Source organism: Onychomys torridus, chromosome 5 (genome assembly GCF_903995425.1).
Source record: "Onychomys torridus chromosome 5, mOncTor1.1, whole genome shotgun sequence".
Lineage (NCBI taxonomy): Eukaryota > Metazoa > Chordata > Mammalia > Rodentia > Cricetidae > Onychomys > Onychomys torridus.
In genome coordinates this window covers 134,050,414-134,064,999 of record NC_050447.1, presented here as the reverse complement: position 1 = coordinate 134,064,999, position 14,586 = coordinate 134,050,414, and the positions used below count along the sequence as shown (strand labels likewise).

The 14,586-nt window shown below is 48.0% G+C and overlaps 1 protein-coding gene across 1 annotated transcript in view; it reads right to left on the bottom strand.

Moving 5' to 3' along the window:
• The window catches only part of Dapk1 (death associated protein kinase 1), a 156,781-nt gene that overhangs the window by 8,885 nt on the left and 133,310 nt on the right, over positions 1-14,586 (bottom strand). Inside the window, exons 20-24 of the mRNA XM_036187547.1 lie at positions 7,011-7,233; positions 5,964-6,152; positions 2,581-2,778; positions 1,610-1,748; positions 1-121 (exon numbers count right to left, since the gene is read on the bottom strand). Coding sequence (XP_036043440.1) covers positions 1-121; positions 1,610-1,748; positions 2,581-2,778; positions 5,964-6,152; positions 7,011-7,233 — 870 coding nt within the window. The remainder of the gene's footprint in view (positions 122-1,609; positions 1,749-2,580; positions 2,779-5,963; positions 6,153-7,010; positions 7,234-14,586) is intronic.

Sequence of the window (14,586 nt, the reverse complement as noted above, 5' to 3'; positions counted from 1 at the left end):
CGAGACAATCTGACTCCGTATTTCCTGCAGGTGATTCCGAAGAACCTTAATGTCCTTAGACCCAGAAGCCCCTGCATCCAGCACAAACAGCTTATTTGAGACATGAAGGTCATTCCCGAACCTATGGCAAAAGCAGGAGCCACATCAGCTCCAGTTCAACCTTAGGTTTTCCCATGTAGGGGCTGGGCTCCTACTAACCCCAGAGGCTGATGGGAAGAAAAGGGAGAGGGCCCTAGTGACTCTAAAGAAACTCTCTGTCCCTGCTGTTGGGTGAACTCTGCTGGTTCCTCTGGATGCAATGTGTGGGAAGTCAGTGTACTCTTTCAATCTTATAAGCAGAAGTCTGGGATTTCAGCACAGGTAGAGGAAGAGAAAGTAGAAAGATATCAGAGCCTCCTGATGCAAAGGCTTAATTGTTCACATTCCGAGGGAGGAGAGGAAATACTGCTGATGGTGGAAGGCTAAGATCTGAGTGCCAGCATGTTACAGAAAACTACGAGTTCAAACTTTATGCTTTAAAGATTCATTTTTATTTTTATTTATGTGTATGTGTCTCTGTGTATATGCCACCTGTGTTTGAGTGTCCACAGAGGTCATGAGAAAGCATTGGATCCCCTAGAACTGGAGTTACAAGCCATTATGAGCTACATGTGTGGGTGCTGGGAACCAAACTCAGGACCTCTGGAAGAGCGGCAAATGCCCTTAACCACTGAGCCATCTCTCCAGCCCCCAAGTTCAAACTTGTTGATGGAGCCTTGGAACATGCTACAGTTTAGATGAGGTCTGTCCTCCAGGGATGCCTGTGTTATAGAGGCTCTGTCCCCAGTGAGGTGATGTGTGTTAATAGGGTCTTTAAGAAGGTTGCAAGTCTCAGAAGTACTGCCTTGCCAACGGATTACTGTAGCTTCCATGGGGTCTGTGCTGTCTCAAGAGAGCCAAACTCCCAAATCCCTCCCTGAATTCCTGTCCTTACATGCTCTCCACTATGATGCCACCCACTAGGAAGTGATATAATCAAGGGGGCCTCAGAAGAACTGATAAAATGAAATTTATTGTTCCTGCCTCCTAAGCTCTTAGCTAAGTGTCCTTTTTTATTAGCTACCCAACTTCAGGTATATCATTATAGCTATGAAAAATTACCAACAGATTCCAAGTAAAAAGTTATATTTACCTCTAGTCCTTTATAAGAGAAACAAAGGTCTTATATATAATACTTGACAGAAAAGCACTCTGATCTTTTCTATTCTGTTCTTTTCTATTCCAGTGGGTATCTGTAACTTACATGTTAAGAAATACTAATCAAAGTGCTAACCATGTAAATCCTGAGAACAGAAGTCACCTCTGTGTGGAGGTGCTGGGTGGTGAGAGCAGGCTGTATCCTTTTACCATGTACTCTTTGTGTCTAGCAAGCTTTATTGCATGTGTACTCATTGATTTGATGAAAATGAAAAATTCAACAAAGGTTCAATCAAAGATGAAAATTCCTTCCACCCACTCCACCCCATCCCACCCCCCACCCCACCCCAGCATGTCCTTTGCTGCTTCCTCTCACCTGACCCAGTTTCTCAGTTCAGATGCTCACCCCATCCCACCAGCAGGCTGCCCTCACCTGTTCCTGATCTCTTTCAGCAAGGCTATATCTTTATCATATCCAAACTCGCCTCCAGCAGGCCGAGGGATATTCATGATATCAGCATGTGTGGCCACCAGGACAACTCGGAGCGGGTTCTTCAGCTTGCCTCCAAATGCTGAGGGAGAAAGTACACCCTTTGAAAGTCTTATCTCCTCCCTGGCTGATTCTCCTGGCTCAGAGGGAATGTGTTGGCCTCATGCCTAGACTGCCTGTGCAGGTGATATGCAACCTGCCCATAGACTCAAGCACTCTTGAGTATGCCCCTGGCCCTGATCCTCCACTACAGTTCTTAGCAGAGTCCAGGGCAAACTGCAGCACAGGAAGCAGTCCTCAGAGGCTCCCTCAAAGACGCAACATGCATGAGAGACATTAGCAACCAGGGGCAGCTTTCACAGAAACAAAGGAAGCCTTCTGAATGCAGCCACACACTGGAGAAAGCCCAAAGACCAAAGACAAGCAGTCTCCAGCTCACACAGGCAGAGCCACTCTTCACGGAAGTATTTTAAAGAGATGTGACAAAGGAGAAAGAAGCAAAGCTAGATCAGCCCTGGGCTGTTTGCAGAAGCAAGCTGGCTGCTGAGCATGACCCTGAACCAGGGACAGCTGCTCCTGCTGGAGGCAAAGCTATCCCATCTCCTCTGGCCAATGTGCTGAGGCACGCCACCTAGGACTTTTCACAAGGACTGTGTGGAGGTGAAGATGGAGAGTTAATCCCTTCTGCTGATGAATGGCCCAGTACTTTCCAGAAGGGAGCAGGAGCCATGGATGGAGGACTCCACTGTGCACTTGGCAATGATAACCATGGTGAGGAAGTGCAGCAGGGGTGAGAAGTTCAGGACTGGGAGGAACACACAGCTTGGAGTCCCATCCTGTGGGGTCTGAGTGTGGCCAGCATAAGGACCCCAATAGAAACATCAAAGGGGCAAAGAAGGAAGGACCTTGCTCACCTATGGGTTCTTCAACTGGGACCAGAGACTTCAAGAAACTGAGCCAGAATATCACTTGGTTCAGCTGGATCTCATAGGGTTCTTCCAGACTGAAAACGATGACATGGATGGATGTGGGATCGTTGGCAGCAAAGTAGTCATAGCAACAAAAGTACACAGGGTTCCCAGAGAACTCCCATACACTGAAATCACCAACTCCTTCAGAGAGAAAACAAAGGCTGCGGTCAGGAAACACCCACCATTAACTCAGTGGTTGTTAGCAGTCTCAGGAGTCCGTACTGGGTGTGTGACATCTGCAGCCTGTGTCTGTGTAAATACACAGCCACTTACACACAGGCCTATGTCCAGTGATCTATGCCGTCTCCCCCCTCCCCCCCCCCCCCCCCCCATCCCACCCCGTCTACATGAGTCCCTCCTAAAGGTTTTCATTATGATAGCTTTGCCTATATCTTTTTTTAAAAGATTTTATTTATTATGTATACAACATGTATGACTGTAGGCCAGAAGAGGGCGCCAGATCTCATTACAGATGGTTGTGAGCCACCACGTGGCTGCTGGGAATTGAACTCAGACCTCTGGAAGAGCAGCCAGTGCTCTTACCTCTGAGCCATCTCACCAGCCCAAGCTTTGCCTATATCTACAGCATATTTATTCTAAATTCCCGGTAGATGTATCTGTTGTTATAGGTGTGGGGGCCAGATGCAGATGTGGAAGTGTTTGTATACAAACAAACTTGATTGTTTTCCCCTTTCATATTATTATATAAAGAGGGAGAGGGCCAATGATGGAAAATAGAGATCAGTCCTATCAGATCCCACAGAATCACATGATTCTAGACACACACACACACACACACACACACACACACACACACACACACATCCTATAAACTGGAGGATCAGCATAGTGTGAAAGTTCTCAAAACAAAAATAAGACTTTCAGCACCAGAGACCTGTTTTGTGGTGGGGATTTCGAGTGAGGCCCAAATACAAGTTCCTCCTTTCTTCATGCTGCCTGGCCAGCTCTGTCTTGGGAAGCTGGGAAGAAACATAACTTGAAATGGAGGAAGTAGAATGGACTTTAATCCTGGTCATTAGGAACAGGAGCTCTCAAACTTGGTCCCCTCCAGGGAACTCCTGGGGGAGCGGGCAGTCTATACTGTTACAGACCTCCCAGGTGATTCCCGAGCCGGGTGTTAAACAGTCACAGCTTCAGGTGATGTGATGTTTTTCACTAGGTACAGGATAATCATAGGCCCTCACCAGTGTGTCTAACTTGTGACCCATGGGCCACATTCCAGGATAGCTAGGAATGTGGTTAACACACCTGCAAGTGATGATGTCACATCACAGTGTTGAAGGGTTGGACACATCTGGACATGATATGATCCTGCTATTTTCTAAAGGTCTCCCCATGGCAGACATGACAGTAGCTCTTTAATACACATCCCTCCTAAATGCCTTTTGGGCATCCCCATCACTACATCATTGTCCCTGCTAAGGATCTGTGAGCTGCAGGCTGCATTCCCAGTAACCTGATGGAATGGCTGAGAGGTGGGGCATGGTGGGAGGTGTGGTCAGGTGCAAGGCCCTCAGGAAGATGTTAATGCCTCATTACTTTAGTGTCTTTTGAAAGTCAGTTATTATAAAGAGAGGCTGGCCACATCCCTGGGCTCTCTGGCTTCCTCTCCTGTCATGACGCTATCTACTTGTAATGCAGAGGGGACCCTCACCATAGATGGAGCTGATGGGGCCACCTGATGTGGGCTTTTCAGCTTATCTTTCCTTTATAAAGTACTCAACATCAAGTATTTGAGTGACAAGAACCGAAAATGGAGTGGTAGGATAGTGATACCTAGAAGAGAGTTCACTATTGTAACCATACCTGAAAATGGAAAATCAGCTTTAGAACTGGGTAACAGAGAGAATTTGGGAGAGTTCTGAGACACAGGCCACCCACCGCCCCCATCACAGGCTGAGGGACTTAGGAGGGCAGTCTAATTTCACAAAGCAGAGCTCAGGCAGTCCTCATGAGCTCACCACCTCAGGATTCTGATTCCTGCTTTATGTTGAGACACTGTGGGTGCTCCAGTCATGTGGGTTCAAACTGGGAATGGACACACCTGGCATCCATATGGTACTGATTCTGCAGGCATACAGAATGCTCAAGGGCTGTGGGTCATGGCAACAACCACTAAAATTTCCAAGGAAAGTCTGAGAAACCAGGCAGGGGCTGTCACAATGGCACACCTGAGAAAGAGACTAGAGTGCCTAGTGAATTCGTGGGGTGGGCTGCAGCTGGGGTTAGGGGAAGGCAGAGCTACCAACATGATGCACTACTGTCAGCTGGCAAGAGCTTCCGGCACAAGATGCTGCTGGACTTGGAGACTAAGGTTTGATGTCTGCTTTGATAGAGTTACTTCTGTCTTGGGCCAGCTAGTCTTTCTTGTTCCTGTGTCTTCCTTTTGGACCTGGAAGGTTGGTCTTACCCCCACTACACCACTGTGTCTTGGGAAAGTAGTCAACTTGTTTATTGACTCACATAAATTCTTAGCTGCAAGGTTAAGCCGAGATGAGACCTGGACAGACTGTTTTATTGAAGTTTTTGAGACAGGGTCTCACTCTCTAGCTCAGGCTGGCTTTGAGCTTGTGGTGATCCTACTTCTTCATCTTGGGTGCTGAAGTATAGGCATGCATCACAGTGCCCGGTTTGGACTTGGGCTCTGAGATAAGATTTTGGAACTTATGACAAAAGAATGACTGAACTATGGGGACAGGAACTTCAGCAGCCAGAAGAATATACTGGAGCCTGGATATGGCTCATGCAAGAGAGCCCTCTCTACAGTGGGGGGTGCTAAGAGGTGAGGGGATGCTGAAATGTGGTGTGGTAGAAGAAGGTGGTGAAGTCACTGGGACGCTGCACTACAGTTTGCCTAGGTTACATGAAAGCCCCCATCTCATAAGCAACCACACAACAACAAAACACTCAAAATTCCCTATATGTATGCCACAGCATCAGGCATAGCTGTCAATGTGTTAAACATCACCCTTTCAAACTTGCTTCATCAAACTATGAGGGTCTGTGTGTATCATTATATCCCCCACCTAAATTGGCATTCGATTCTACATTTCAAAAGGTACTTATCACTCAATCAGTCATTTACCAGGTGCTAGGTTTTTTGCTAGGTGCTGACAGCTCCCTACCATGTAGTTTTGCTTTTAGTGTGTTAGCCAGCCAGCCACGGCTCAGGCCTGGGTCAACCCCATTATTGACTTTCTTTGGATGCAGCAGATACTGCTTAGTAAAAGCTGCTTTTGGGTAATGACTTGAAGCCCCGTGAAAGAAAAAAACAAGCTCCTTCCCTCAGGGTAGGTAGGGCATACCGTTCAAATAAGCATTCTGGATGTCGATGGCCTTCGTGGACTGGTCATCAGCTGAGCAGTGTAGATGGTGAGATGGAGCCACAAACACTTCCAGCATCCCTTTGGTGAGGCCCGGCTCGAACATCATGCTGCGGCTCCTCACACTCACATTCTCACAGCCGGGGTACAGGTTGTTAATGCTCACTGAGACTGCAGGCCAAAGGATTAGGACTCAGGACATGGCGTGGGAATCCCAAAGCAGGTAAGGAGGAGAAAGGTGGATGGTAAGGAAAGAGGTGGATCCAAGGAAAGGAAGGAGTGCAGGGTGGGGGGATTAGATGCATGTGCATTTCAATGTATCTTTCCATAGATTGAAAGCCTCACATGAGCACTGGGGATCCTCAGGAATGTCTCATGCCCAGCACCTGTGTCCAGGACAACCACCTGACAGAAGTGGATATCCTTAGTGGTCTGTGGGCACAAGCTAGCAGAGGATGGCAGGCCTTTCCTTCCTACACCTCAATGAAAAGTGTTCATGGCATGGATAAAAGGCCGGGACAGGCTTGTTCATAGCCGGATAAAAGTAATAGCTTATGAAACCACAGAGGGAAAAAAAAATTGTTGACTACTGCCCTCTAGTGACAATAAGAGGCAGACTTGGAGGGAAAACCTATTTTGATGGGAAGGTCATTAGCAACTTCCTAGGCAGGCTGTCAAGAGTTCTTCTCATGATGTTGGATGTCTCCCTTTATCCTGTACTCAACAACAGAACAGCCACAGTCTCTGAAGTGGGCTACAGAACAGAGTAAGACATGTGGCAGCCAGTGAGAGTGTGTGTAAAGTTCCTTGGAAAATCAAGTCCCTGCCATGCTGAGTCACCCCAGTGTGTGAACTCAGAACTCTCCCCACCCCTCAATGCTTGTTTCACTTCAGGAGAACTGTGGGTTTCTCCAGTGGTAACAGGACATGTTGCCTGGGACCTCAGCCTTTGCCTTCAGGCATTTCTCACTCTAGAGAATGTAAAGCCTAGCAACTTCAGGAGGTGTGGCCACCCCATGGAGCTCCTACCTGTTGGCTTAGCAGCCAGGGGCGATGGTGGGAAGCGGGTGGAGTTGGTGGAGGAGAGTCTGGGCCTGCGCCTTCTGAAGAAACTCCTCAACAGCCCACATTTGAGAGATTCCACCAGTGTGGATTTCCCTGATCCCGAGTGGCCAAACAGCTTGAGCTTGATTCTTGGCTGGAGATTCTGCGTGGGTCTGAGTTGCTGGATGAAGAGTCCTCTGTGTGTGTCCTGCCAGAGGAATAAGAACCCCCTCGCCCTTAGTCAGGGGGAAATTGAAGGTCTGAGCGGACTGTACCCCAGGGGCCTTGGGCTTTCTGGTCCTGGGTGTGCACTTCCTACTGGAGTCGGGAATACATTTCCTTGCTGTTTCCACAGAAATGTTTTTAAACTCAGGAAAGCACACAGCATGGCAGTCACCATTCTGAAGTGTGGGCTCCAGGCTATCCCCTTGCTGTCAACCATCTCTGCTCTCCCATTTCAGAGCCCCTTCTTCATCCCCAGGAGTCCCAGCCCATGAGCAGTCACTATCCTTTCCATCTGTTGAGCCTCTGGCAACCTCTGTTCTCTGTCTCTGGATCTGACTGTTTCCATGGCATCTGGATCCTAACAAACTGGGTGGGAAAACCTGTGAAGCATCAACTTAGACATGAAATAAGATGAGCCCTGTCTGACCAACTAGGGGCCTGTTCCTCTGTGTGGAGAGTCTGGGGCATTGGTGGTACTGTCATGGCATAAGAGGGGACAGTCTGCCCCTTTCTGGGCTGTGAGGTGGTTCCTTGAGGGCCAGTCATGGTACATGCAGGGCCTGTCTCTCCTTGTATGAAATTTCTGATTCCTCTTTCAGGAAAGTGATAGGAAATCATAACATGTCCACATGGTTGGGCTTGCCTGGCGGACCGCCTAGTTATTTCCGGTTCAAATTAGCCATTTCCAGGTCAGAACATCTAGCATGGCTAGGACTCTGTGGCTTTACATGGTTGCGTAAAGCGCGCACAGCCATGTAATCTATGTGCATGCGTGGAGTCGCTGCATGCGTTCCTGAACGCATGTGCGGCCCACTCTTTAAAAAGCCAGCGCCTTTGCACAGCCCTCTTCTCTCCTCCTCTTCTTGTCTCATTAACCACGTGTGTGCTTCACACAGGCTTGTCACGTCTCTTCTATCCTACATTAATAAACAGCTCCTCTGTGGATTTGTCGTGTTGGGACGTGTTCCTCGAGGGGGAAGAGCACCAAAATAACTAACAGAGAGTCCAAGCCTCTTGCGGGCCACAAGAATATATCATGGGGATTCAGCTGTGTATTAAACTTGAACTTTGGCCAGCCAAGGGTCTGTCAAAAGGCAAAGCCATTTATTATGAATATTTGGTGTTACCCACCCTTAATATTCCAGCTATCTTCTGATATGAAATCCTTGCAAGCCCAGACCAATTGGTAAACAATTCAGCTCCCCAGTACCTGAACCTACTAAGATGCTCACTGCCCTGCTGAGCTTAGGAGATAAGCTGGAGGGAGGTGCCTGGCTTTGTTTCCTGTGCTAATGAAACTCAGACCTTCCCCTCGCCTTGAGGAGGCTAGTGGTTCTCCAGAGCATTTTGACTGAGAACTAAAGGGGTTTTTACATATCAAGGTGAGAGATAAAACAACATTCCTGAGGAGGCAGGGAACCACTTGCCCAGGGAAAGCAAGGGCAGGCATTTTCTATAGACAAGGACATAACAGCATGGTGAGAGAGAAGAGAGGTTCTGTAGAGAGTAAGCCGATCTCAAGTAGAGTTTTCTGAGTGCCAGGAGTAGAGAGTATCAGGGATGGAAACAGAGGATACACATGATGGAGGAGGCTGGAAGCATAGGAGTTTAGTCATCAGCAGGACTATGAGCTGGGGAACTGGACAGAACTGTAGTTATGGAGACAGGATTTCATCCCATAGAAATAAAGTAGATGGATATAGAGCCTGGTATGTCTAGAGTTATTCTTGCCTGGAATGCCTGGTAGAACTATAGCTGAATTGATGTAATTTTGTCTTAGAAGAATAAAGTTAACAGACATAAGAACATAGTGTACGTAGATTTTTTTCCCTCAGATCCCATGCCGGACATAGTAAAGGCCCCCAGGACCCTAGAAAACTCAATGCAACCCTGTTCTGGTATGTTTGAAAAGTCTGGTTCCTTTAGGGCCATGCCAGCAGGAGACCAGGGAGAAGGTATCACAAATGGAGGCCACCTGCTGTGGGACAGCTAAAGGAGAGCAGAGCGGCAGAGCTCTGCCTGTGGGGAGAAGCATGAGTCTCCTCAGCATCCAATCACCCTCAGATTCACTCACTCATTTGTCCCTAAACACAGTGGTCTCCAAGTATTAAGCTCAGTGCTGAGAACTAGGAAATTGAAGCTGTCAGATCCTGAGTTTTGAAGAGATACAGCCCTATGGACAAACCGACTTTGTGTGTAATATCTGTGCCCTGGATGGGATGTTTGGTCAGGAGGCACAGCACATCGTCCTGAGGGAACATCATCTCTGTGTCCTCAGGCATCCTTCATGCCACAAGGTCTCATCCTGACCTCAAAACTTGTCTCATTTTTATCATCTGCTGCTCTTTCCCTAAAGAGGATCTGTTTGAAGTGATGTAGTGATCACATATCTCCTCCTTCACCGGGCCCCAGGAGTTTCCCCTTTATTGCAGCCTAACTTCCTCTCACACCACAAAACTCACCTGTCTTTCATCTCCTTCTGCAACCTCCATTTCTAGCAAGCTTGATCCATGGGTGGCTCTCCATCATGACCCAACAGACTGAGTTCTAGCTTCTAGACCAGGAGCCAAGTGAAAGGCAGAGCAGGCATTCCAGCCCTGGCACACACCAAATGATTAGCAAACATTTGGTAGCATCAGAGAAGACCCACAACAGGGAATCTCACCGAGACACACACCTGTCTGGGTTCTAAGTCCTGAGATGCTCTTTCTCTGCTGACCCTTCACACTGAACCACCATTGCTTCTCCCATTAATTACCTTGTGGTTTACAAGGGCATATAACTCCCAGAAAGGTTGGAACCAGCCCTTTCTCAGCAGTGGTGACACTGCCCCCTGGTGGGCACTATGGGGAGAGATGTATTTTAGGTCCCACAAAGTGAGGATGCTTGGGCACCGGATGGAAAGGTGTGCCTCTCTATACCTCCTACATTGAAGAATATTCTGGGTCCCTGGTGATCAGGGTTTACACATGAGAGAAATCTTCTGAGAAGTCATCTCAGCTTAGGGCTTAGCACCTTTTTTGCACATATCCTGGGGAGAGGGGGGAAGATGTAACACAGTTTTCCAAGATTATGAGTATCTTATAAATTGGTGGCTGGCTCACACAGTATTTAAATCTTTTATGTATCTTGTATGCATGTGTGTGGATGCTGTGGCACACATGCAGAAGTTAAGGACAGCTTGTGAGGGATGCTCTCTCCCTCTGCCATGTGGGTTCCAGCTACAGCTGACACCTTTATTTCCTAACCCATCTTCCTGGCCTTATCTAAACTTCTGTTTTACCTTTATGCATTGAAACTGATGGCCCTTTGCTTAATCCTGAAACTGTTCTGTTCTGTTCAAGTTGCCATGCTAACAGTCCAATTAGCACCTGTGGTAAATGCTCTCAGTAACTCCAAAGGCAGTGGTAGACTCTCCCTAGACCAGGAGTACTAGGCCCCATGTCCAAGCATGTTCACACTGAGACACATCATTTCTTCCAGGTCTGTCAACTTCCCAGTTCGTGAGATTCCACTGAGAAGTGTCTGCACAGATGCTCCTTGGTGAGATGGTGTTACAAAAGGCAAGCTGTGACTTCTCAGGTGACTGTCACAGAAGCTGTGTCTGCTCCTCCCCTTTGTCAGATAAGGAAACTGAGGCTCAAAGCAGCCCCAAACTGTCATCCAAGGACATGGAGTAAAGCAGAATCTACTACTCGATCCTCCATCCTTATGAGTGTGAAAGGGAGGTAAACAGGGGGTGAAACGGACAGAGGCAAGTGGTGGACAGCATACTCTCAGGCTGTGTGCTGGGGGTCACTGGAAGACAGCCCCACAGGGCACTGTCTCAGACACAACGTAGCTGTGGGGGCTTCAAGACTTTAGTAAGTGTTTATAAACCATCACTAGAAAAGTGTGCAACGTGAGAAAAGACCCTCGCTGCTTATATTTCCACAAGGTATGGCATGTCACTTTGGCACCTCATGGTTTTGTTTCAGAGGCAAACCCTTCACGTCTGGGAGCAAGGGAGCACAGTCACCTGCCTCTCAAGAGCAGGAGTTGGTTTTTCATCTCTGAATCACATGCCAACAAGGCTAATTAATAACTGACTTCAACACATCCTGTTTTATAAAAGAAGGCAGTGTTCTGCTAAATTTACACCTTGGCTTTTATGAGGCCCTGAACTCTGGGTGACCAGGCTTTATGGTCACCTTTAAATGTTATCACCTTTAAAGTGGTGATACACATATCAGACAGGAGTGGATTTCCAAGGAAGGAACCCTATATCACCCCCTCCTGCTATGTTCAGGTCCCTTTCATGTCTTTTTCTGTCCACCAAGAGATGGCAACCTTGGCCGGGAGGCTCTAGAGCAGCGGTTCTCAACCTTCCTAATGCTGCAACCCTTTAACACAGCTCCTCATGTTGTGCTGACTGACCCCCCAACCATAAAATTATTTCATTGCTACTTCATAACTGTAATTTTGTTACTGTTATGAATCATAATGCAAGTATCTATGTTTTCCAATGGTCTTAGGTGACCCCTGTGAGAACCACGGTGTTAGAACAAGAGGAATACTTTCTCATGAAGGTAGGCACTTTAGTCTTGAAAAGCAAAAAAAAGCAAAGAATCCTAATTCTCATGTCTGAGGGAATCTAACTTCATCCTGCAGGATGATCCCTCTTGCTTCTCACTTTGAACCCTGGAATATAAACCCAATACATTGTCACAACCCGCCCTCCGTTCTGTTAGCCCTCCATAGTGGTCAGAGCATTTTCACTTCTGGCCACTAGATGGCAGAGCAGGGACAAGCTGAGGAGCCCAGAGGGCGCACCCTGGAGGGCTGTTTTTAATCAACCCCTGAACTGTTTTCCTACCCTACAGAACTGCTCCAGATCAGTTCTAGAAGGTTCTATGTTAACTGGTTTGGAGCAAAGAACATATACAGCCCACTAAAGTGAACACTTAGCTGATGGTCTGAGACTAGACCTGGCCTCAAACCCAGCCTGGCCAGGCCTCAGTATCTGGGCCAGGTAGGAGCTTGTCCACCCAGCACCCCTGGGGAGTAGCAAGCTGGGATAACGGTGCTACTTCACTCTTTCTCAATGTTCCCCAGGGTGTGTCCCTTGGGTCTGTGGGTGTGACTGGGCCACACACAAGGCCTAGGGCATCAAAGGTTTGGGTGAGTCCTCTTTGTGCAGACTAGACACCATTTCATAAGACACTTCCCGACACCAAGGAGTGCAGGTTTCTGGTACCTTCCGTGTGGTTGTGAAGGGAGGGTTGTAAGACAGGCTATACCCACCACTGAGGAGCTTTCATCGCTTGTTTCAAGCACTTGCTTAGGTAGTTATTAATTTGCTTTTTGCCCAAAGCTCACAGAGCAACTGTCCCAGCCAAGCCCAGCACCACACTGGCTGTCAATGGCCAGATCCTCGCACCACGGCCTGAACTCTCACGGCAGGCAGGTCTCTGGCTTACAGTTTTCTCTCTTCAGCGCTTTTCTCCTGGCAAATTAGCTTTCACTTCCCTGCCAGGAAAGATGACTGAACCCACAAACTGAAAAGGAAGCCAGCAGCAATCAGGAGGAGCCAGATAAGAGCCCCAAGAAGAGACAGTGGCTTCCCTACGAGGTGGAAGAGGTGAGGATCCTAATTACGCAAATGTTCTTCACTCCTGGTGAATCTAAATTCTGGGCAGCGCCCAACGTTGCCCATTTTCCAAAACATTCCCGAGCACCTCTGCACTTTAGTGGGCACTTCTAATAACAGTTTAAGGGAACATCTCATGGATGTGACAAATCAAGTAATGTCCCCAAAGCCCTGATAAACATGGAACTTGCAGGGACAAAGGTGGCAAAATGGACTTCAAGGCCAAGTCTAAAGCAGCCTACTCCCTATGGCCATATTAACCTTGCATTTAGATGAGCCTAGGTCTGGCTAGGCAGCACAGTCCAGATGGAGGGACTAATGAGCTCTGTTTCCTGGTAGGAATCGTGTGTGTGTGTGTGTGTGTGTGTGTGTGTGTGTGTGTGTGTGTTAGAAAGGACACCTTCCTTCTGATAGTTCCTCTGGCAAGCACCAGCCAGGCGGCAGCTGTGTCCTTCCAGAGCCCACCAAGCCAGTGTGCTGGGAACTAACTCCACAGATAGAGGTGATTCACGGAAGGGACCTACCAGTGGTTCTTACCATATAAGGATTCCCTCCCACATCTGACTATAAGAGCCCAGAGTGAAGTCACCGAGCTGGGAGGAGACACACATGGCTGGCTCTCAGAGACAGTACCTAATGTTCCAAACCCTCCATATTAAACTGGGACAGTGCAGACTCCACACAACTCAGGCCTACCTCGTCTTCTTAATTACCATGTAATCCTGGCCTTGACCTGGGTCCCTAGTGGTGCTAGACCTTGCAGAAGAGATGCTTCTGAGGTCCTCTGAATGCAAGGCTGCAAAGCCCTCTCTGGTCCTGTGTCAGCTCCTCACTGAACAGTGATGCGCACGGACCTCTGACTCTCATGCTCACTTCCATAGGCCAACCCTCTTATTTCCTTAACAGCGAAGGTTCAAAACTGCATTCCTAGGAGGTGAAAACACAGGGGGTAAGCCTTTGATAACTACAGTGACCACATGGAATGGCCCCAAGTGAGGAAAGCCAAGGCTCACCTCTCCCTTGAGTGGCTCTAAGACAGGCAGGGGACACAGCACAGTGTGTGGATGTAACCTTTGGTTTTCACAAAGGAAAGAAAAACAGAGAGAAAGAGATACTTTAACAGGGCCCTGGAGGCCAGGGACCAAAATTCTCTGCAAAGACAGCCTTCCAACCCACCTATAATGCCAGGAGTACCCTGGTGAAAGCTCCAAGGAGCATGGCAGAGAAGGCAGAAGAACACAGCGGACACTCTGTAGCCTTCCCTCTCCCCTCCACTGTACTCTTTTGAACAGTCTCTCCTGGTGACACAAATGAGAACTGCAAATAAATGCATCACCCCAACTTTCTCTGCAGCTACTGGCTTCTGTAGCAAGCCTCTGCCATCACCCCTCAGTTGCTTTGACTTCTGAAACCAGATCCCCTAATTGGGTGTTTCCAAATGTTGATGAGTTATTTAGTTCAGGACTCTGAATGACAGAATGGATTAGCAGGGCTCTGCCTTGAACCAGCCAGGAGGCTGAAGTCTAGAGACATGTGAAGGACAGTAAAGGCAAGTGTATGTCCTATTGAACAATAATTCTGTAAGATCCTGCCTGATAGAACAAAAAAACCCAGTTTATAACAGTGGGGAGTAATATGACCTGCTACAAGGCAGGATGGCTCAGCACAGACTCACTGTAATGTCTAGGAATACACAGTACATAGGCC